We start from the raw sequence: 23,794 nt of genomic DNA, 5'->3' as shown, positions 1-23,794 counted from the left end.
CCCGCATCGCTTTGTGTGGGCGTGGAGGGCGGAGCCTCGGGGGCCGAGTGCGCGGGGAGTCCCGCTCGGGCCGGTAACTTCGCTCACGGAGCGCTCGCGCCGCGATGGGGAGCGGCGTCGGCCGCCCCGGGAACGCACCGGGAGCCGCCGTCGCCCGCCCCGAGCGCCGCCGCCGCCGCTGAACCCGAGGCGCCCCGAGCGCCGCCCGCTTGGTGAGCAGCCAGCCCGGCGGCGGGCACCGCGCCCGGTCCCTCTCCCGCCCCGGCCTCCCCCGGTCCGTTCCCGCTCCCCGCCCGGGCCCTAGCGCGGCGAAAGTTTCGGGGCGCGTTCCCTGCGGGGCCGGAGGGCGGCGGAGCCCGGGCGGGAGCCCCGGCGGGCCGCACCGGTGTGATCGCGGCGCGCCCCGCGGCAGCGCCCCGCCGGCCGCTCTCGAGGCGCCGCGGGGCGGAGGGCGCAGGGCTGGAGGATGAGCGCCCCAGTGGAGCCCAGGATCAAACAGGCGCTACGGAAGAAGCCCGCGGAGCGCACTCCGGAGGTAAGGCGTCTCCGGCTCCTTCCCAGGGAGTCTTTTTATTTACTTTCTCACTTTTCCTTTGCGTAAATCCGTGTTCCGACAGCCTGGGGTCCGCGGTGCGCACTTAGACCTGGAGCACAAACTTCTGTCTGGAGCTCGGTTATTTATTTATTTTTCTCCACAGTTGGCCCTCTCGGGACCAGCAGTGGTTTAAACGCCCAGTAACACACTGGGTACAGGCACAAGGCTCTTCATGAAGTACTTTGGGCCAGCTGTTGGAAGAAGAACAAGAAGAAGTAGATCACCGAAAAGTAAAATGTTGCATATTTATAAAGTGATGCAAAACTTATGGGAAAAGTTAGGGAGCTGAAAGTCTTTGCTTACCTGTACGGTGATGCAGATTTAAACAAAACCAAACTAATTATGCTGCCCAGACTTCATAAAGATGTTTCTGCAGTGAGTGGGAGTATAGAAATGTGTGAGGCTGGTAAGCTAAAATAAAATGCATTTTCTAATTAACTGCCTTCTCTGTCCCTTCCCTACAAGCCCACAAGCCGGTCTGTAGTTAGCCCTGTATTTTTGGGAATGGTAATGTCATGGAGCATTAACTTAATAATGAAGTAAGTTTGATATAATTTGCATTTGTTGAAGGTCTGATTGGAGTTTGTTTGCTTACTTACCCTTTGCCTTCCTTTATTTGTTTCCCTTGCTGTGGTTTTTTTTTTTTTTTTTAAATGTGCTCAAGAATTAGTGCTGTGAAGTGATACACTCTTGAGTTTTTCCCTTGGAGACTGGGAAACATCTGTTCTCCCTTGATACTTCAGTGGATAACAGAAATGTCCTGCCTGGTCTTCCTTATAAGTTAGTTATGGAAGGGCTACTCAGGGAACTGCTCAGAGGCTGCTCTGGAGTACATGCTACCGGGACAGAGCCCCCTATTTACCTTTCAAGTCAGCCTAGTGAGTGAAATACAGAAGTTCAGTCCCAGTGGTTACTCACTTTGGGATATCCAACACATTCCTCCTTGTGTCTCTAAATTAATGATGAGGTAGTCTCTGTGTCCATTCTTTTTTCCTTATTTTTAGCACTCCCCTCTTGCTTCAGACCTTTCTTTCTCTCTCTTCAGCTGGAGTCTTCAGTTAGCAAAATTCCTTTGCTAGTGTGGCTTGCAGTGTTGGGCAACTGGGTTCATCACAGAAGTGTCATTCATGAGTTGGCATTCCGTGCTGGCTTGTCGTGGCTTGGACTTTGGGAAACAGGTAATCTGGCCTGGCCCAGAACCTCTGCCCACCGCTCCTACTTGCTGTACCAACCTCTGTGGCTGTGTATGGCTTTTTGTTCTTTTTTTAGGCATCCCCAATTTTTCCCCCAGCAGCTGTCATGGAATTATTTATGGTTATCACCTAGTTTAGGCAAAAACTGCCTTAAAATAATTATTTTACTTAACCTTGTAGTGTTAAACTGTAAGATATCATGACTGACTGCTTGTGGGTTTGTGTGCATTTGTGTAGGTTCCCATTGAGAGTGACATCAGGGTTGTGTGCAAGTTTGAATTTGCCAAGGTATCTTAGTTGTGGGAAAAAAAAATCTAATCTTTGCTAATCTAAGTAATAGTACTTCTAAAATGATTTTTAAAAAATCTGAATTCCCTTGTTTATTTGGCCCTGTTTTGGCAGGCTTTTAGAGACACTGCACAGTGAGACTACTGGTGATTAAAATTACACATGTACTTAAAACTTGGCAGGGTTGGGTCCTCGGTTCTTGCTGCCTGTTGCTGAGTAGATAATTACAATCAAGTCACTTTTGTTTTCTTGGGATGCTTTTGTTTACATACATTTAGAAAGAAAAGCTTTTCCCTAATTTGATAGCAGGGTATACCTGGGGATCTGTGCTACCTGCTCAGATACAAAGCGTGAAATCTCCTGTCACAGTCACGCTGACAGATTTTCCAAACATCTGCTCTGGGATGTGAGGACAGATGGCTGTAGGGTGATAAGTGAACTGGAGAAAGCCACTGCAATTTTATTTATTTATTTATTTATTTATTCTCAACACCCTGGCTTATCCTCTTTCCTCTGTAGGCTGCAAGACTTGAGGCAGGGAAGCTGAAACCTGCTTAGTGCAGCCATTAGGATCATACCCAAATTTTGGGTGTCCCTGCACAGGATGAATGATCTGGTGACTCCTGTCTTGAAGTATCCAGTTGTACACAGACAAAAAGTGTGGCTTCATTTCTCCCCTCCTACTCTGGTGGGAGGGTATCATCACCTCCTCCCACACAAAATCGGCTGCACGGGGCTGCTTGTGCACTTGGACTGCGTTTTTGTACAGGAACCCCCTCAAATTCCCCAAGCTGTGACTGATATTTTATGATAAGCAAAAGCTGCTCATCCACATGAGTTTCAGGCGCTTTCAGTCCCTCTCTGCCCCTATCTCTGTTTCTGCTCCTGCAGTTTATATGAGCAGTTTACCTGGGTATTTATTACAAATTACAGGGTTGGGGCTGTGCTGATTAGTAGCATGGTCTGGTGCTTTGTTCCTGTCATCTGTGTAGTCTCTGGAAAAATACAGATAAACCCTCCACATGCCAGATTTTGCTTACAAGTAGTGCAATTATCCATATGATTTTAATTGTAGATCTTTTTCTTGGCAAAATGTTTTAATTTCTAAGAACTACAAAACTAAGCAGGGAGATATTAAAATATTTTTGTAATTTACTTATTTTGAAATTTATCTCAGTGTCTTGCTCAAATAAGTATTTTAGTTCTTGATGCTACAAATATTTTTGTTTGGAAAAATATGAGTTAGGGCAAGTTTTCAGTGTTGTGGTAACATTCCAATGTTTGCTAATTGTTAAAATGTATAAGTTATGCATGTTAGGCATGTACACACTTGATTTTTTTTTTTTTAGTTGTTGTTGCTCAGATACTTCATATGTTACAATCTTTAATTTATTTGCCAGAGGGAATTATTTTGATGAATTTGTAGGGATTGTAGCAAAAATTTAATGATGTGTACATTTTTATGTAATTGCTGTTGTGTTACTCCGTTTAGAATCTTTTTTGAAACTACCAAAGGCTGGCAAATATTTTGCTTCCTCTCCTCTCCCTTTTCTCTCCCTTGGTCCATCATTGGAGGTGCATATTGTTCATATGTGATGCAAGTGACTTCTCATGTGGAAAGAGTTCCAGAATGTTTCCTAGTGGATTGATGCCTGTTTATGTAGCAGATGCTGCTCTAGGATTTGAATGAGTCCCATTTAGTCAAATCTTGCTGGTTCCCTGATGGCCTGTGACCCTGTGCTGACACTGGAAATAAATCTGTATACCTGTCTCTCAGGTATGGCCTGAAAGTGCAGAATTTGTGAGGCTTCTCTCAGATGTTAGTTTTGATAACAGATTATCCTAACAAATCATCCCTTCTGTCTAGTCAGACAGAGGAAACTGTGGCGGTAGTTGGATACTTAGTCTGAAAAAAATCATGCCTATACTTAAACAATAGGATTTTGTACACTTGTTTAATATTTTAATATCTGCACTTTTCTCCCAGGGTGGTAAATCTGTGAGTGTTTATACATGCAGATCCTTCAGTGTTTGCTTGGAAATATGGGATTTATTGTGCAATGTTTTTGCTGTTTCTTGTCACAGGTGGGGATATTAGTAATTTGGAAATATTTTAATAGGAGAAAATCTTTGTTCAAAGCAGTAGGAGGGAAGGATGAATGCTTGTGCCACTGTGTGTGTGCTCTCATTAAAGGTTTAATTTTTTCTGAGGCCCAGAATTCCTTACCAGATCCATACAAAGGCTCTGATGTTGGTCTTTAGAGGAGTTGTTCATGCTGCCACAGATAAGGGCTCAGTGGTTGATAGGGCCAAACAGCAAATGATTGTGCTCCTTTTTCTTTGTCTTTCCTTCTCCTCCATGAGCATGCTCTCTTCCATTTTTAATGGAACCTTTTCCCAATATAGTATCTTTTTTAGTTCTTCATGACTTTGTTCTAGACAGTGTTTACTTTCGTGGTTCAGAAAGCTTTGCCTTTATTTGACTTCAAAGAGTTGGAGTTTATACTTAGAGCTCTTGTATTTTCCTAACTTCATCTTGCAGTAGTTCTTGATTAATGTTAATTTGACTTCATTTGGCAATACTAATTCCGTCTTCTCTTCCTGTTCCCTTTTTATTAATACAGTGGAAAGAGGAAAAAACCTAATTTGCAGAATTTTCTCATAACAGGGTCTGCTGTTTGGAGTGTGTATGTGATGCTTCTTGATGGCTTAGATATAGAGAAATAGATCTGCGTGAATGTAAATCATGCACAAATAGTACGTTGATGGGCATTATAAAATAGCTGTAATAAATAAAATAAATTATTGCTGACAGCATAACAAAGGCACTCTTGTACTGTAGCACAGCTGAGCCAAACAGAGGAGAACATCTGCTTCTTGTTTCCAGAAATAACTGGTATTTCGAAGTGTTTTTTTTCATCTTATTAATAATTTTCTCAAAATTTGGTAGGTGAAATGGGATTAACCATTGTTAAAATCTATTGTTTCTATAATCTGAGGTGAGCTTTTAGGAGTGTAACTGTATCAAGGGTGTTGGTTTTGGATAGCCTTTGAAAGTAATTAGAATTGTAGAGTCACCACAAAAGTGGAGATGCTTGCAGTTATTGTAAAGCCTAAAGAAATTTATGTTAAATGAAGATGCAGATGCTAGTTTCTATTTAGTAAAAACCCCTTACTGTTAGTATGTGGGCCTCCAAAACAGGGACAGAGGAGTGATGGAAACCTGACTCCTGTCATAATTTTCTACTACCTAACCTCTGTCTTACACTTTCATTCCCAATTTTTGGTGATCTGTTCTTTTATAGGTGACACTTTGTAAGACTTTGTCATGCAGGTAACAGTTCTGAAGCTCAAACTGAAGATGAGGAGCAGCCAACTGTTGTAAAATCCTTGAGATTGTTCTGTGTCTTTCTGCTTTAGTATCTTTGCCAGAGAATCTCCTGAAAACTTGATCAAAGATGCACTGACCAGTGCTACATAACTTTAATCTCTCACCATGCAGAGACTTGGGCTGCTCTTGGCATGTGACTATGTTGGGAAGCTGGAAAAGACCTTTAAAGTGGAAAAATTAGTTATCATTGGTGATAACCAAAGTGATAGGAACACGTACTAACATGCCTGCAATTTATTGCTAACGAATTCCTTCCTGGGTCCTTGTGTACCCTGTGCAGATAGCCTTTCTGCGCTCATAGGGCAACAATTATCTTTTACAGTTAGAAAAACATAAAACCTTGTAATATGAATAATTTATAAATAGTTCTGTGAAGGCAACAGTTACAGTTTTATTTATGGTCAGTATGATTGAAAAATCACGTGCACAAAAATTTTTTCATGGACAAGAATGTTGAGTAACTGCAGCTTTAGAGAAAGATGTTGAGAGTGCGTGCATTTCATTGACACCATATTCCATCAGCATCTTGCTAGGACTAGGAAAGACCTAGACTTGTGAGGGTTACTTAAATATTAGATTAGTCTCTTTAAATAAAATGAGTTGTAAAGCTTTTTTATAGCCACCTACTAAAACCAAAGTTCAGAACAGAGGTACATGAGGAATGGCACATTGAGGATCATAGTGGTGGCTGACACCTCTTAAGATTGAGTCTTATTCGAAAGCAGACTATAGTTTCTGTGTTAATGAAGTTGAAATTCTTACTACTTTTAATGAAACAGTCATAAACCTTCTTTCTTCCTTCCGCGCTTCCCCGCCACATAGCTTTGAGTTGAAGGTAAAACAAAACTACATTTTTTTTTCCCAGCTGCTCATTAAATTAATGTATTTAAGCTCATGGTAAATACAGCACTGACAATCCTGGAGGATTGTCCAACAAGCCTCAAAGCTTTGGGAAAACAGTGTCTCTTCACCTGTCAGCTTGATGGGTTAGGAAGTTTTTAGTGTTTAGATTTTCCTCTATTTTGTCTTGTGCTTTAGGTGGGTAGTTGTCTCTTAATTCTATTTCTTAACATAGTTGTCTCTTATTCTATTTCTTAACATCTCAATTAGATCTGTGGTTTTCCTGTAATAAAAAAAGCCAAGCATGCAAACTGTTGTTTTACCTCAATAGATGCTGCTTGATAATTAATTTTCATAAACTTTGTGTTTGCACCTTGTTTTCTGAGGTGATCAAGAGTGATGTTCTTTGACAGATGTATTTTTATCTTTTATTCCAAAGATTCAGATAAATACCAATTGGCGCACGTTGGTAGTAGTTGTTCAGTCTTCCTAAACATCCCGGGAAAACCAGTGCAGGTAAAATGTGGTGTCCCCCTCCCCAAGACTGGGCAGGGTGAAATCTCTTCTCTGGATAATTGAAATGAACCTTGATTAGCATCTTTAATCTGTAACTGATCATAGGATTGACTTTGAATTTACAAAATCTTACTTTAAAATCAGTTGTGTTTGGTTTTTTTACGTTTTCATTGCTATGTGGACGCAGTTCCGTGCTCATGACATACAGTTGAATTATTGGCCAGAGGTACTCAACAACGTGGCGTATATCAGTATCCAAATAATTCAGATCATCACTACCTGGAGCCTTAAGTACAACACACTTTCTGAAGTTGAAATCAGCCCTAAATTAGGTGGACATAAAAAATAAAATCCATCTGCTGTTTCAAATAAACCAAAATACAATACTGGAACATTTACCAGCTTTAACAAATGTTAATATATGTAAATACCCAGCTATATGGGCTTCAGTATCTGTCTTAGCAAGGTTTTTTGCTCGTTTTTGAACTTTTTTTTGAGTTTGTTGTTGTTGTGCTTTCATCAGCAAGCCTGAAGGTGTTGCTCATGTTAGTCTTTGGATTATTTATGTCTTAGAGACATAAATAACATTATGTTAAGTCTTGGACAAGGTACCTTGTTCACAGAGGCGGGATCTGGTTTGGCTGTTCTGCACCTATTGTCTGGTTGGAATACCTGCAAGGAAACTCTGCTGGTAGTTCTCAGAAATAAGTATTTTTTCCAGCTTTCCTAGCAGTAAAGCCTGTTGACTTCAGTCAGACATTGATTTGTGGTTCCAATGAAATAAATCAGGTTTCAGGGAACTGCTTGAGTTTTGACTACATTTACTGGCTTTACTGAAGTGACATTGACAAGATTTTTCTGAAATTTAGAGTCTGTCTAACAAAGTTTCCTTGTTCAAAAAAACGTAATATTAAAAAAGTAGAGAAAATCAGCATGAGTGTTTTGGGATGGGTGAGTGTTTTGATTTTTTAGAGTCTGTGTCCATATTAACCTGTTTTGTGGGTAAGGATGTTGAGCACTGTCCTGGAAAGGAAAATTTGGGCAGGGGTGAAAGGAGTAAAACAAACTGTGATGGAGACAGGGAAACATTGTGATGTTTAAGTTGCCTTGGAGTAGGTGTATATAATTTGTTAATTATTTTTGGAAGATCGTTGTGAACCACAGCTGTTTAAAAAAAAAAAAGTCAAAACCAAACCCACAAAAAATGAAATGCCAAGGAACGCAAACTTTTAATAAAAATTCTGGGAAGTAAATTAGACTGAACATTCAGTGTTCATCACCTTGTGTAGGTGGAACATGCATAGGATTGTTCCATCTAATAGCTGTGACTTTGTGGTATCTGATCTCCCTGGCAGCTGAGGGATGATCAGGGCTTCTTCATTGGTTAAATGAGTATTTGATGCTTCTATCATTGCGGTGTAAAGTCATGGACATTGCTCCTGTAAGTGTCTCTGTGATTGGCTTGGAGCAGCGTTGTTAAAACTGGTTGGGATCATGTTGGTTTCTGAAATACCTTCTTTAAATATGGTTCTCTGAAAGGGTCCTTGGGACTGTGTTGCTGCTGCTTTTCCTGGTATGGGTAGACCGTAGGGTTTTTGTTTGTAGTGGTCACTCACAGCTGTGTCTCTAAGCCAAACATCTTGTCACCCTCTGGGAAGAATGGTTGGCATGCTTTAGCCTCTCCTTGTGCTGATACTGTGCAGTGGAGTCTTTCACCTCTTTGTCACAGAATCACAGAATGGTTTGGATTGGAAGGGGTCTTAAAGACCCTCCTTTTCCAACCCCCTGTCATGGGCAGGGACACCTTCCACTAGACCAGGCTGCGCTAAGCCCAGTCCAACCTGGCCTTGAAAACTAACAGGAATGGGGCATCCATGTTCCAGTGTCTCACCTTGGAAGAGCAGAAGTGTACAGATGTTTTGTGTCTGTGACAAGTGATGCTGTTTGGTTCTCTGCGCAGAATTGGAAGGGTTATTCTAAGTTATCTGCCCTGGCCCTTTCTTCCTGCATGTTTCATTCTGCTCTTGGGCCATGACTAATGAAAATTCCTTCATCTAGTGTAAAGTCTGCTCACCAGAACATAGATGTATTAAAAAGGAGATGAAATTACAGTGCACTAAAAACCCTGTGGACAGTGGTTCATGTGTATTGGCATTGTTTGCAGAAAGTTGAGGGTTTGTGTGTAGTGAGTCACTGAGTTACACATCACAAGGTAAAAATCTGTTCTGCCATCCTTGTTTGTCTCCTGCATGTAATTTCCAATTCTGATTCACTGAAATGAAGTGGTGAGCAAGAATGTGGTTCTGTTATGGGATACAAGTGAGTGGATATTTTAAAGCACTGGCTCAGCCTTTTTGAACATGTGGTGTACCTATTCCCAGTGCTAGTCCAGTTTACATGAAGAAATGTGAGTGCAGTTGGGTCTAGCTGAGAAAGAGCTACAAGTTAACCATGGGGAACTTGAGGAATTGTATTAGAATCAAAAAACATCCTAAGTTGAAAGGGATCCACAAGGATTATTGAACCCAGCTCTTGTCCCTGCACAGGACCACCGAAGAATGAATGGAGCTGATGAGCACAGCTGGTGCCTTCCAGCATTTCTTGTGTCTAAGTCTTGGTGGAATTGTTGAATCCGAACATCCTACTTAAGTGTAATGGTTATGTTGTATCTCTTGTGTGTAGTTACACAAAAACGTCAGAGGCTGTTGCCTAAACTAACTTGCCTCTGCACGTTGGGGTTCATTTGAAGGAAGTAAGGCCACAGCAAAAGTGGTAGCAAAACATTTTGGCTTTGTAATTTGTGTGTCGGTGTCTCTTGCTTTCTGTGACCGGTCTATGCACCTGTTTATGTGTGGGTGTCTGCTGCACACCTTGTGTATATAATTTTTAGATATCTTTTCTCCAAGATATATGTACAATAAGGATTTTAAAGGAAATTATATTCTAAGGCACTCTTATATGTATGACTCTTGTATGAGAGGAAAGAAGATGATCGCAATCTGTGTGTGTTGATGGCTCTGCAGAGCAAGATAGGTCAGAGGTGCTTGCAGGAATTCTGCTCTCAGACCTGGGGGGAGGAACTTTTCCTGATTGGTGATGGCAGGCATCGGTGTCTTCCCTCTGGAAGAGCTGTCCTCAGCCTAAAGGAAATGCTCTTGAGTATTTTTACAGAATCACAGAATCATTAAGTTTGGAAAAGACCTCCAAGATCAAGTCCAACCGTGAACCCAGCAGCAACATCGTGTTTACCACTAATCCATGTCCTTAAGTGCCTTGTTCACACAGTTGTTTTGAATGCTTCCAGGGATGGTGACTCTTCCACCACCCTGAGCAGTCTGTTCCAATGCTTGACAGCCCTTTCCATGAAAAAAGTTTTCCTAATATCCAAGCTAAATGTCCTCTGGTGCAGCTTGAGGTCATTTTCTCGCATCCTGTCACTTGTTACCTAGGAGAAGAACTTCGTGTCATTCTTTAATTCACCCAGAGTCTGGTATGTGTAGGAGCAGCTTTGTCTGAAGCCCCTGTTGTCCAGGCATGGTTTGATCTCTTTTTATTCCTTTTTTGTTTTCTTTTTTAAAGCTTCTGCTGCTGTTGCAATCCTAATACAGAGTGATTCTCAAGCACAGATTTCATTAACATTGTGCCTTTTGGTTCAGTGCTGGCTGGTTGAAGGAATTTGAGAATCTGGTGTGAGTGTAGGTAAGACTATTTAACCAAACATCTCTAGAATTCATCAAGTTCTTAATCTGCCTATGAAGTTATTCTCAAAGCACAAAGTCTTCTCCAAGTCTCCGTCCCTTTTCCTTCATCTTGTTCAGAAGGTTTGGTGTCTGATATTGATGCTGTCCTGTATCTGCCTTGAGGTGTTTGTTGTGCAGCCCCTGTCTCTGTTCAGGCTTTCAGGGGGATGTTAGGATGTCCTGAGAGGGCTGCACATCCTTTCTACTCTTTATATTTTGTTCCAAGAAGGTCTTTAGAAGATTCACTCAGTGGTTCTGGGGTTTTCTGGACTGATTATATAGTTGTCAGCAAGGCTTTTGTGTTGGAGAGATGATTGTAAAACAAGCTCACTGTTTTCACTGTGTGGTTCAGAGTGTACTAGAAACTTATACAGACAGTATTTAGAGATATTTTTCAAGCTGTTGGCCAAAGTAACTGTAACTAAAACCCAGAGATCACAGCAGCTTGTTTCATGATAATCTTCACACTAAATGCAGGATATAGGACTCAGCAGATGTGATTGTGCAGACTAGGTCATACATTAGTATTGATCAGATATTTCAAGGCCTAATTCTCTAAACTGTGATGGTAAGGTGGTGGTAAATTTAGCTTGTAGGGGGCTGAAAAATGACTCAAATTTCTGCCCATTGTTGTCACAGAAGACACTCAGTGCTCCAGAACAGCTGTGGGGACCTTGTGAGCCACAGCTGGTGCCAGTGGGCAGGTGGTGCCTGCAGTGTTTCCTCTCTGTTCCCCAGCCTGCAAACATGGAAATCTGGGGACAACTAAACTCATCCCTGTAACTTTCCAAGATAAGATTGGTTTGGTTCTTTCCAGAAGGTAATATGACTTCTGCTTCATATAAACCCTGTTAAAGGAGCAAGTGGAGTTAGAGTGTATCAGGGTGGCTGTTCCCAGTGATCTGCCAAGGAGCATGTGAAGAGGTATTGCTCCAAGATTACTTTTCCTGTCCTTGCTTCTACTGTTCCTGAAAAACTGTTTTTTCATTTTATTGACAGCTGTGACAGCCCTGAGAGTAAAACCAGAAATTATGGTGAAGTCTTGAAATTTTTTATTGGAACTTACTTCCTTTAGTATATACTTTTCCCTGTGAAGTACGGTCATGCACTTAGTTTCCTCTGTGGAGTGATAATTTAACTAAAAGTTTTCATGTATGAATTAAAGTTTAAATGTGTAATGTTTTTGTACATTGTAATGTACAAAATGTAATATTTTTTGTACAAATGTAATGTAATATTTTTTGTAATATTTTTATTGTAATGTAATATTTTTCTAATGTAATATTTTTCTACAAAGCTATTTCTTATTGTAGTATCTGAATTTAAAAAACTTATTTCATGGACTGATTAGGTAGTAAGAGTGTGTTTTTCAATGCTTAATCTGACCTAAAAGATGAGCCTAGTGCCTTGTTACTGACCTTGCAATAGGAACTTTGAGATACTAGAATAGTGGAAAAGGGTGTGGAAGGAGGTGGGAGAGAACTGCAAGTTATACTTGGCATTCAGAAAAGTTGCCAAATGGAAAAAAACACATTTCTTTTCTGCTTTTGTTCTCCAAAATGCAAAGGGTGGAGGATAAGCAGTCAGGATGTGTAGGTGGTAAATTCCTCACAGAAACAGTATTAAAGCTGCAAAACACTGTAGTGAATAAAAAGGTAACTATAAAAAAAAATTTTTCAAAAGAAAATCTCCTCAGGCAGTATACCCAAACTTATTTTGTATAAGCTTCAGAGAGGAGTTCTCTGTAATGTTTATTTTAATAAACTGTTTCTTATGTCATGTTGTGTAAGGAGAGCTGGATATTTGTCTACAGTGAAAATAAATAGTAAGAGAGTAGTAGCCTTAAGGAACTTGTGTGTATGTGTGCTGTGAGAGGAAACTGAGGTGCCTGTGCCCAGGTTTTGCCTGCTTGTGGGCAGCCCCGTTTCTGAGGAGCAGAAGGGAGGAAGCCAAACATCTGTAAGCAGCTGTCTGACATCCCTGCTGTGCTGCTGAGTGCACTGATCACACACTGCTGCTGTTTACTACATGGCTCTGTCTAATAACCCTGGTGCGCAATGGCTGATCCTCCTATCCCAAGAATGTAAAAAGCTGGCAGTCTTCAGGTGGAAGTGAGTCCCTTGGCATTAAAAGGTGGCTTGTGGTGGTCTTGTCACTGGCAAAGAAGCTGCACACTTCTCAGGACCATTCCAGATAAGCTTCCAGTTGGCAGGGAAGTGCAAAACACTTTGCCAGGCATGTGCGAAATGAGTTTTTGTTGAGAAGTGTATTGAGATTAGCTTGATAAAGTCTGTCCAGGGCTTTGATGCCCTTCCTTGTAAGAGGCCCGATATTGCCATAAAAAAATTCTGCTCATGTTGGTGTTGCCAGACAAGCTGTTTCTAAAATTTGGAGGTCTTCTTGTTGCAATGGCTCCAGGCTTAAAATATAGAGTGTTTTCCTTTGTTTGATGGTACTGTGATACACCCTTCTTCCTCTTTTGATGATTTCAATGCAGTATTTTTGGAAATACCCTGAGTTCAGGGAAGCACGCACAAATTAGTTAGCATTCTGCATCTGGTTTCTTGAGGTTCCTTAGCTCTGCTAATTATTGGTTAGCTTTTAGCATGTCAGGAGTGTAGCAAATTCTTGATGAATGGAACAAAAATAACTGCCTTAAGGGATGCTCTCTTTGTAATCTTTTTGTGCCTGATTAAAGCATTGACATTTAAGCAGTCCGTCCTTCAAAGACTGGTCATTAATGAACCTTGAATGTTGGTCCTGTTGGTCTGGAGGGAAGGAATTCCTGTGGTGGTGTGTTGTGTTGCAGGCACATACAGTTTGGCCTTGTGGCCAAATATGAATTCCTATAAAGAGAGAGTTCAGAGCTGTTGTTATGTTTTTTACTTTGGCAGTTTGTATTTGAGGGAGCTGAGGAGCGAGGTTTGTCTTTGTAAACTGTATCATGGGTTTAGTGTTGAAAGGTGATGGTACTGTTTTTGTTCCACTTCAATTTTGGGAGCTTTATGATGCTCTTGTCACAAAGAGTTGTGCATGCCAATGGCCACTAGATACTGTGGGGAGGTTATTCTACTAAATCTCATTTACTTGATCCTGCATTTTCAGGGTTCTTTGTAACATGTCCAGCCTCCAGTAGGCTGTGTTGATTTGGCTGAGTAAAATTGTTCTTTCCAACTGTTGCAGAAGAAGTTTCTGTTCCTGTTTCCCATTTGAAGTAGGAAGGAAACTGGCAGTCCTATGTCAGACTGCTGACCGCCTGTTAAACACATTTACTGCTTCCCTTGTGTTGGATAGAAAGGCTTCCTTCAACAAACTCCTCTACAGATGCCGTTACAGGTGACTTACAAGATGCCTGTCAGTGTCTTCTTGTTCTGGTTCTTCCAAACAGACGTGCAGGGATTAAAGGGTATCATCCAGCTGGTGTGATCATTAGAAACGATCTCTTATCTTGTGTATCTGGCCTACCATCCTACCACTTCAGCCCAGTTCCTGAGGCATTGGGGTACATTTCCTGGTGAAGTCCATGGCTAAAGAGAGGAACTTTTTTCTGTTTTGTTTCCCCTCTGTTCACATTATGTAGATGAAGGTGATTATGGAGTATAGCAGACCTGTAGGTAACAGGTGCTTCATAACCTATCAGAGCTGAGTACAACCATGTTTTTAAGAAAAATTGAGAATTTCCTTTGCGTTTAGTTTGGGTCTCTCAAATGCAGCAAATCTGGCTCTGTAAAATCTGGAGGTCATGGACTTCAGTGTTTCGTATGGCGAATAGTAATATTGCTTTGATTTTTCCCAAGCTCTAGTTTGACTCTAGTAGAACGTTTTTTTAAAATGTATTTTTATATGAAATATAATTACATAGCTTTCACGGTTTTGAATGCTAATGTAATAAAGTGAGAAGCCTTAGATAACAGGTTCATTCCTTGTAGCCCTTGGACAGAGTGTACTTGGTAAGTGCTGCAATGGACCAGCTGCCTGAGTGGGAGGCTGAGACACTCTAAATGCACAGCTTTCCAAGAAAACACACAACAGAGATGTCTCAATTTTCAGTGTAATTGTGTAAAATGTCTGAGCTGCGATACTGGATCCTTCCGTTTCTCCTGTGTTGGGGGGACTGGGATCTAGAGTGTGTGTTCTCCGTGGTTGCAGTCACAGGCATGACTGTCCGAGAGATCGTGGTGGTGTAATATTTGTTGCAGCATTCTGCTGCTGTGTCCAGACATTGCCTTTCATCTCCCTGTGTGGATCCTCTCTTTTAATGTGAGCTGATGAGTCAAAAGTTGGCATATTAAAGGAAGGCATTGCAACACTGCTAATAAATCCAACTTTGCTCAGATTAAGTTTAGAGTTTAATATTAGTTGTTTGGGTTTTTTGTTTCGTTTTTTTTTCATCATCAGTAAATAATGGTAGTATTGCTCTCTTAAAACAGAAATCTTATTTTTAGGTGAGATCCTTGATTCATTTAAAAGTGGGTTTGTTGTACTTCCATAGAGGTTGTGGTTGGCTAACACTGGAGGAGCAAGAGGCTGGAGGAATCTCTGGTGTGTTGCATTACAAATTGTGTTGATCATGGTTTCCTAGGATGAGAAAGGTAGAATTGGCTTGTTTTGATTTTTGTAGTCAAAGCTGATTGTAACCTCTAAAGTTTTTGGTCTGCTTAAGGATTGAATGGCTCATTGGAGAAGAAGAGGCTTCTGTGTCATCTCATATACTACAACCCAGCTGAAGGAGCCTGTGTCTCACGTGTTATCAATTAGTAAGTGTTTGATTTTTAGTATGGAGGTGGAGGAGGCAGTTCCTTGGCATCATCTATAGTTCTGTGGATGTTAGTCATGAAGTTTGTTGCACTTTGTGAAGCTGGATGCCTGGTGGGTAGGCTGCAGGATTTGGAGCTAGAAATTCCTGAGTAACAATATTATCTTGTGGTTGATTCAGTCTGTTAACGGTATGCTTGTTTGTTGTTCTTCCTAATGTTGAAGTTGTTAATTTTCTTAATTAGAATTATTCCCTTTGTAACATTATGCATCAGTGATCAATGTAATGACTAGGGAAGTGCACAGTTATCTGTACCTCTGACATTTATTTGATCTGATTTCAAACTTGAAACCTAGCTAGATGAATATGCATATGCAAATGTAGCTCCTGAGTTTGAATCTGTAAGCTTGTGGTTTATGGCACAGGTATTGCTGAGAAATACAAAGGTAAATGTTAAAGTGGCAGAGCATCAGTTCCTAGAGTTTTGCCATGGTGGTTTGCATTCAAATGTTTCAGTGAGATAAATCTGGCTAATTTTTTTGTTACGAGTGAAGGTGCGAAGAGCTACTGATTAATCCTGGTTTTGGTTTCTGGTTTGGTTTTCTTTTTTTTTTTGGTGAGGGATATAAGTATATTTGCTGCTACTGTGTGGGCACAATGAACACAGGCATGTTAACCTTTCTCAGTGTGTGAGAGGATATTGTAGTAGTTGAGGCAGTAGTAAAATTTGTGGGAATCTATATTCAGATAATTTAGACTCTCTAAGAAATATCGCCTCCTATACATTGCAGTAACTTTCTTGGATTGCTCTGTTTGCTAGTGCTTGGGTATCCTAATACCAGGATGTAGAAGTAATTACTGGTGATCATATTACTGCTGTCCACTACAGGAATTCCTTCATAGCTCATAATGACATTATTATGGGAATAAAGTATCTGGAGCTTGATTTTTCTTTTTTCCTTCAGTGGTTTTATTGAAGAAGACTGAAGGAGAGCATTACATTTGTATGATATTTTATTCTCCAATTATAATCTCATCATTCTCTTCCTGTTTTACTGATGCACCGAAACATTTTTAGGCATTTAATAGAGCTTTATTCCTCTCCCTTACCTAGATACTGAGTGGGTGATTTAAATTACAATATTGATAATGATCTCATTTTGCCTTCGCTATTATTTATTTAGCAGGACTTAATTTCTGGACAGACATGATCTTTCCTTGCTTTAATTCACAAAGAAGTAAGAAATTACACACAGAAAAATCATAAATATTCTTACCCATTTGTATAAAACTCTGACAATCAATATGATGGAAAAACCTGCAGTAAAGTGTTGTTATTGTGTCTGTCAGTCCTTCTCTGTATGAGATACCTGTTGAGCTGTAGTATGGGAGCTCGGTTATAACATTCACTTGCTGCAAAGGTACATTGGGCAAAACGTGATGAAAACATTGACAATGGAGTGTTTATATGTTAAATATGAACCAGCAGTTGCTAGTCCAGGAGGGAGGAAAGAGAACAAGAACTAGAGCATTTTCTGCAGTAAGAGCAAAGTCATGTGTAGGTAACAACTGAGGTGTTTAACATGTCTGAGCTGCACTCAGCCTCACTGCCAGTATGGATAAGCATAGAACAGGCCTTTGGATTTCATCCTCCACCTCCTCTCTCCTCATCCCCAGGTTTCCGTACCAAATTTCTTATTTAATGAGAATGTACCTTCTTTTTTTTCTAAATGTTTCAGTGTTCTGACCTTTCCTAACAGAATTCCTTGTTTTCTTAAGAAGAAATTTCAGATGTTGACACTTTTCCTCTGAAAAGAGCAGGGAGTTTGTGAATCAGAGGAGCTGATGTTTTTGGAGTTACGATCAAAAGGTTTTAACTGAAATATTGCTATTTGATGGATTCTTGTCCTCTGGAAGGAAAGGTAATTCTGACAAGTGGTCAGCTGCTTGACTAACAAATTGTTAATTAAACTGGAAGCCTGGAATTGCCCATTTTTGGGGTGGATTTTTCAAGAGCCTGGGTTAGGAGGCTGATTTTACGATCTTTGTATTATTTAAAACTGTTTGGTATAAAGTCTTGCTTTTTGATAATTTTGTATATTCTGTGCTTCTCATCCTGTTGAATTTCAGGAGCTCAGGGTTTTTGAGGCAGTTTGTTTTTCTGTTATCAGTATGTAAGTCTGAAAGATATTTTAAAATTAAGTAATGTATGTCTGGGAACTTTATGGTAATGTTTTAGTTGAAGGCAGTTTTTCATAGCTGTATGTTTGTTCTTAACTGTAAAAAGGGCTGAACAGTGCTTGAGATACTCAAAACTCTCCATGAGCTGCTTGCTTTGGAGCAGTGACATCTGATGTTCTGTCTCTCCAGTTCAGGACCCTTGGAACTTCACTCTGCAAAATCAGCTTTTCCAAAGGAAGTTTTTTTTTCCTCTGGCGAAGTCAGGGTTCCAGAAATGCTGACTCTGTGATGAAACAGCAGTAAAAATAATATAAAATTTTCCCTCCCTCATTCCTTTAAATGTTTTTCTTTCTACCAAAGTCCTATATCAACATAATCCAGGGTTCTGAGGTGGAAGGTGTTTATCTGGATTGGGTGTGGGGAGCGATTGGTGAGTAGAGAAACTTTTTGTTTTATTTTCATATAGAAAGACTTCAGTTCTTTTATTTTCTTTTTAGAAGTATGCCACTGAATTGAGGTATTTTCAGTCTATCAATAAACTGTAATAGTGGCTCTCAAGTCTCTGTTTTTAAAGATCCAGCTTTTCCAAATTTTCTTAAGGACAGTTTGATTCTTAGGAGTGCAAGTCTGTGCCTGTATCCATGTGCATGTTATAATGAAATATTAGAAAATAATATATAAGGAAACTATATTGGCCCCATTGAGAGACTTTCTACTTTTTCACAAAAAATAAGATAAAAATCCAAGTGTGCAAATGTTACTTCTTACTATCTGCAAAAACAAGAGCCAGATTTTAGTTTTCTGTTTGTGGCTATACTGTTAATAATGGATGCTGTGCATGGGAATTGCTTCTTGGGTTTACAAGAGTGAAATGAAGTCTCTTTTCATCTCTTTTATCCTGTATAAAGATGCCATTTTGTCTGAATAATGGAATATAGCTCTGAAGTAGTTGAACCAGTTTATTGTATACAAATGTTACTGTGTGCAGTCTCGGGCACACAGTAAGATCATACGGGAGTTTGCTGTTATGTTCCATGAAAGGTTCTTTAATTAGGCTTTTTGAATTGGTGGCATTTCCTACATGGAATGTTGTGGCTTCATTCCTTAGGAGTGCTGCTTAAACTCTGTCATTCTCTGCAAGGTACTTTAACAGCCTTCATTCATAACATTTTCATTTGTCTGACTGACTAATCCATCCTTTCTCTTCCCTAATAGTGCCTCAGTGCTTGTATTTCATTTTTATTTTTGTTTTTTAAGTGGCCTCCAACTAAATAGGAGGCTACTTTAAAGGGAACTGTTACTTTAAGTAAAGAGCTCTGAGCTGACATTCTATTGCATTGCTTGCATTTTTGTTGAAGTCCAATGTCTATGCCACTGAGCAAGGACAGTAAATAAGTTAAGATGAAGGAGTTGCTTTCCAGTTCATCTCATCATCTTCCTTTTAGTTTAGGAACTGTACACTCTGTTACATATGTTTAAGTGGATTTTACTGCTCCTCCCACAAGTTTCGGGGGTAGCTGACAATGTGTAGGGTGGGCTTCTTGAACCAGCATCCATAAAGTTGGTGCGTTTGCTGTGTAGTTATCTGAGTGTGTAAAATACGGATCAGAGAACTACAGCATGTTTCTGTATTTCTATTTCTGGTATTACAGTATCAGGAAAGAATTTGGGCGTACTATTTTTACAATTGGCCTTAAACGGAGACTAAAGGAAACAGCGCAGATTCCAGCCTTCGATGAAGCAACAGGAAGGGAAGCAATGAAGACCATAAACTGTGCTGAGTAACATTTCCTCTCTTCTACTACATCCCCCCAAGGGTGACAAAGTCTTTATTGAGCCTAACAGGATCCCTAATAAAAGCTGCATTCAATCTCTATAAGGAGCCTGCTGAATCACTGAGAAGCAAGTTAAGGCATTGGGCTGGAGGGAGCCTCCCACTTAAGAGCTTACACAACTTATGCTCTGTGCTCCAAGAATCACCTCTTTTTGCGTTACTAGGCACTTTAAATAACTTTAATACAGAGAAATTCAGATTGTCCAAGAGTCTATTAAAATCCTTGTCCTGATACCAAGTGAGTGCTTGATTCTGCTGGAGTTCGTTTCCAGCTTTGTTTCTGCTCACAGCACTGAAGAGGGAGAAGCAGCTAAGCAGCATACAAACAGGAAGGTACCTTTCAACCATGCAGCTTCCTTCCCTGGAGGATTTTTTACCTGATGGTCTTTTTGAATGCCACTGGAATTTAGGAAGCTGTTGCCATATGGTTTAATTGTTGTTTCAAAGGCAGAAATGTATGTCTGTTTCTTCTGAAGTATGTTGTCAGTAATATGGCTGAACCTCTGACAGATCTTTAGAAAATACTAATATTTTGTTTGCCCTGAAACATATAAAATATGCATCCTGCCAACTGCCTTAGCTTGGAAAAGGTACGGATGCAAAATACCATTGGTCATCATTTGTGCTTCTGTAGAAGCAGGTTCTTGTGTGTGACCCCAGGAATCCTGGGTGGCTTGGTAGCCTGTGTGGGCTGGGTGTGGGGAGCCTCGAGTGAGCCAAGCATATGTTCTTGCAACAGGAATTTAATGTGTTTGGGGTGGATTGAGAGACAGGCTTTGTGCGGCTCTTTGGGACAGGTTTGCATGTGAGAGCAATCTGTCTGGAACTTGCTGACACAGCTGGTTTTACATGCGGCTTTGAAGTGCTGGTGCTGTGGTGCAGGTTTTTGCTCTTTTCTTGTTCCCTGACAGTCGAAAACTCTGGACTGACTGAAAAATAGTTGCCAGTCCGCTTTCTTTGAGATCCCTTGTTTCAGGTTCAGGGTGGATCTTGGGTATCTATGAAGCCCAGGCTCATTGGGATTTGAGAGCATCCCGGAGTCCTGGCCCTGCTGCAGTGAGCAGCTGTCCCATGGCTGGTGCTGGCTGACTGGGGCTGGATGCAGCTGTTTGGGAACTGGGCTGACTCTCCCTGCTGGCATGAAGGACATAACATGACAGGCAGTGCTGAAAGGAGTCTGTGGGGATTTATGGCTTCCTCAGCATCCCTAATACCTGATTACAAAGAGAGGTTGTCTCTATGTGAGATTAATCAGAATTTGCAACTATGAGGTCATTTCAGAACAATTTATTTTCCTTAGAAATAGACTAGATTTCCTGTTCAGTGTATAATAATAATAATGATATGTTACTGGAACACCTGGATGGGGTCACATAAAGTGAAGTATCAGTTTTTTGGTTTGTGTTTTTGAGGGGCAAAGTTGCTTTTGATGCAGTCATTCCATCCTCATTTCAGAGCATCACACTGCTTTTACCTGCTTTTAACACTGCAGGAGGATTTGTCCTGGACCTTGTTGCAGACTTAAAGCATCTGGATGCAGCTCATGTGAATTACAGTTGTGCTCGCTGGAGTTGTTGATTGGGAAACTTTGTGGTCTGAACTCCATGTTCGAGACCACTGTTGTTCCACTGGAGCCTTAATTCCAAGCTTTGTAAAGCTGCTTATTGGATTAAAAGCCAGAGATTGGGTGAGAAGAGGGTGAAGCAAAATGAAATGATGCATGCTTGCAAATTTTGCTTATCGTTGGTGTTGCTGCACTGTGGTGCTTGTTCAGAAGCATCCAGATCTTGGTCATATTTTGAAAAGATGCCAATAATGAAATTAAGGGTGATCACCACTTCCTCAGCAACTCTGAGTTTGGATTATATTCTTGTGATGATTTTTCTGGCTGACTGTACTTACTTCTTTGTTTTAAAAAGTTACATCTTAACAATTAAGAAACTAATTTTTCACCACCCTTGCAAAAAAAAAGTAGAAGCAAATTACTTTCAAAGAAATGTTTTGGGATAAATGAGTGATGGTGGTAGTTAGCTGGTGGCTTTGCTTTTGTGTGGTGAGCTTTCAGTTGATGCTGCTTTTATTTTCCCCTCTTATGGGATCTCTGAGAGTTAGCATCTGGCAGGGAAAATGAGAAGTGGTCTGGCTATTCAGGTGGCTCACTTCAAACTATATTGGGATGAGGATGTTACCATAAAAGAATATGTATTTATATAATATGATATTGTTACTAAAATCTCTGTGTTTTATACCACCTTTGGTTTAGCAGCTGGTTAAGCTTTTTGCTGGAAGGATGTGTGTGCTGGAGATGATAAAAACTGGTGCTGAAGGAAGCTGAGGCTGCTGGTGGCCATGCTTTTGTGATAACGGCGTCATCTGCAGAGCCATCCCTTGGTTTCTGCACTGCTGCTGAAGCACACGCTGTTTTCTAGAGTGTATTCCGTCATGGGAAGAATTTGAAGACACAGATGTCCTCTGCTTTTTTAAACACATCTGCTGTGAGAACTGGAGGCAAAGAATGATCTGTCCCAGGCAGCTTAGTGCAGGATCACTGCAGTCGCAGTGTTCATATTTCCTCTCTATAGTATAGAAAATCTCCTTTCTAACAGGATTAACAACTGCTTGATTATTCTTTGCCCAGTTTCCCACCTTCCCTTGAGTTACTGGAGCTGCAGTTTTAGCTAGGTGGATAGATGATGTGAGTTACTTTCTCCGTAAATAACCTTAGTTAAGGTTGCTTTTTGACAAAGAGTGAAGAATCTGTGTGGGTATAGCATTTGCAGGTAGATCCTGTGGTTCAGTTTCAGCTATTGTTTCAGCTGATGAAAAGCTCTGAAGAGAAGATTGCAAAATAAAATCATACTGATCTTGTTCTTCAGTTTACAGCATGTGAAGAAATTGTGTTTCATCAATAATTGTGTCTCGGTTGGATTTTGACAGAAAGAAGTAAGTAAAGGGACTATAAGGAAGGATATGGAAAGGGGCTCTAAAATTCCAGGAAAAGCTTTGTGTTCTGCTGATATGGTGCTGAGTGTTGCCCTTTGGCATCACTTTTTGTAGTGAGTATCTGAAAGTATCTATGAAAATTATCTCTACCCTTTGTACTGAGGTTATGTGCTTGTCCACTGTTTATAACTGCTGTGGTGACATAAATCTGTTTTTAAAAATAAAACTGAAAATTGTATTAGAAGCTGTTGTAAACCTTGAGTTAGAGACATAAATGCTTTCAGCTCTGTTGGAGGAGGATTTTAGGGAGTGTGGTGCAGCTGGACTTAAGCCTCTGTCCACGAGGTGGCCACAGCCCCTGCCCATCTCTGGCCAGCCTCAGATTAATTGATCCTTGCCAGCAAAAATACAGAATGAGTCTCTAAACACAGCATGTCAAACGTTATTTCAGTGCTATTTTAAGCACTTTGTCTGAAATGAATTGGAAGTGTTGAAGAAAACTTCACAAACTATGACTGATAAGTAATTTTCATTTTATTGGGACAAGCTGGGATATATACAACACATGTTACTCTATCCTCTCTTGTTAGAATCTGAAGTGGCATGTGAGGGAGAGGAGGAATTCTACCTGGCTGTATCTATTTAAACAAGTGAAAAAGGCTTTTTTCACCAAGACATGGAAGACACATTGGATGGGTACATTCGATGCACTGGCAGAAAGAGGCACCTTGCAGCCCTTCCCAGGAGATTGCTGAGCTAGCTCTTTTCTCAGTGGCACCCAAAATCACCTGCTCTGCATGACTAGGAGAGGGGCTTTAAAAGTCAGGTATTTTTAGGGAAAGCATTACAGATCCTGATTTAAAACCACCTACAGAAACTGCTGTGTGAGTAGCCAATGTGTTTAGCTTGTTGATGTGTCACCTGGCTGGGCAGGGAATTACATTTAATCATGTAGTTTATTACATTTATCAATGTCAGAACAGTAATAGTGGGCAGTATAAGTTAAATGCCTTCTGCTGGGTGAGGGAATAGGAGCCTTTGCCTTCCCTTTGCTGTGCTCTGCTCAGCTGTTCCTTCTGCTGCTGCTCATCTCAACAGATGAAGTTGGAGTTGGGGGATGCTTTCCAGATATGTATCCCTTTAAGGAAATGTTTATCTCTTTAACTGACCAACTGTTTGTTCATCAAGCTCCTTCAGTAGGTCAGTACAGCAGTCCCGTGTGCTGCAGGTGGAGTGCAGGAGTCAGTCCAGGCCAAGTGAACTTGCAAAGGGACTGCATTCTGGGGAGTTGTAGAGAATAATTTACAAGTCAGGATGTGCATTTTTCATATGCAGAAGTTAAAAGCTTTGTGATTAAATGGGAACATAAGCTCTTGTTCTGCTTACAGTTTTCTGTAACTCATAACTACAGAACTGTTTATCTAAAACATGTTCAAGATGTTCCGTTACATCTTAGTCCCAATTATGTAAAAAAATACTGGAAAATGTAGGAAAACTTACATAGACATAATGAGTTA

The 23,794-nt window shown here is 40.6% G+C and overlaps 1 protein-coding gene across 11 annotated transcripts in view; it reads left to right on the top strand.

Annotated features, from left to right (window-relative positions):
• The first annotated feature begins 400 nt into the window (after positions 1-400).
• Positions 401-23,794, top strand: part of RAPGEF6 (Rap guanine nucleotide exchange factor 6) — a 124,780-nt gene continuing 101,386 nt past the window's right edge. For 7 of the 11 annotated variants that reach the window (XM_048319992.1, XM_048319988.1, XM_048319986.1 and 4 more), the window contains exon 1: positions 402-535. In XM_048319992.1, coding sequence (XP_048175949.1) covers positions 467-535 — 69 coding nt within the window. In that variant the 5' untranslated portion in view covers positions 402-466. Of the gene's footprint in view, positions 536-23,794 lie in introns of all 11 variants that reach the window. The other 4 variants (XM_048319995.1, XM_048319990.1, XM_048319994.1 and 1 more) reach the window with 1 other exon arrangement.

Source organism: Corvus hawaiiensis, chromosome 15 (assembly GCF_020740725.1).
Source record: "Corvus hawaiiensis isolate bCorHaw1 chromosome 15, bCorHaw1.pri.cur, whole genome shotgun sequence".
NCBI lineage: Eukaryota > Metazoa > Chordata > Aves > Passeriformes > Corvidae > Corvus > Corvus hawaiiensis.
The sequence above is the reverse complement of the archived record's forward strand: the minus strand, read 5'-3'. Positions and strand labels throughout refer to the sequence as shown.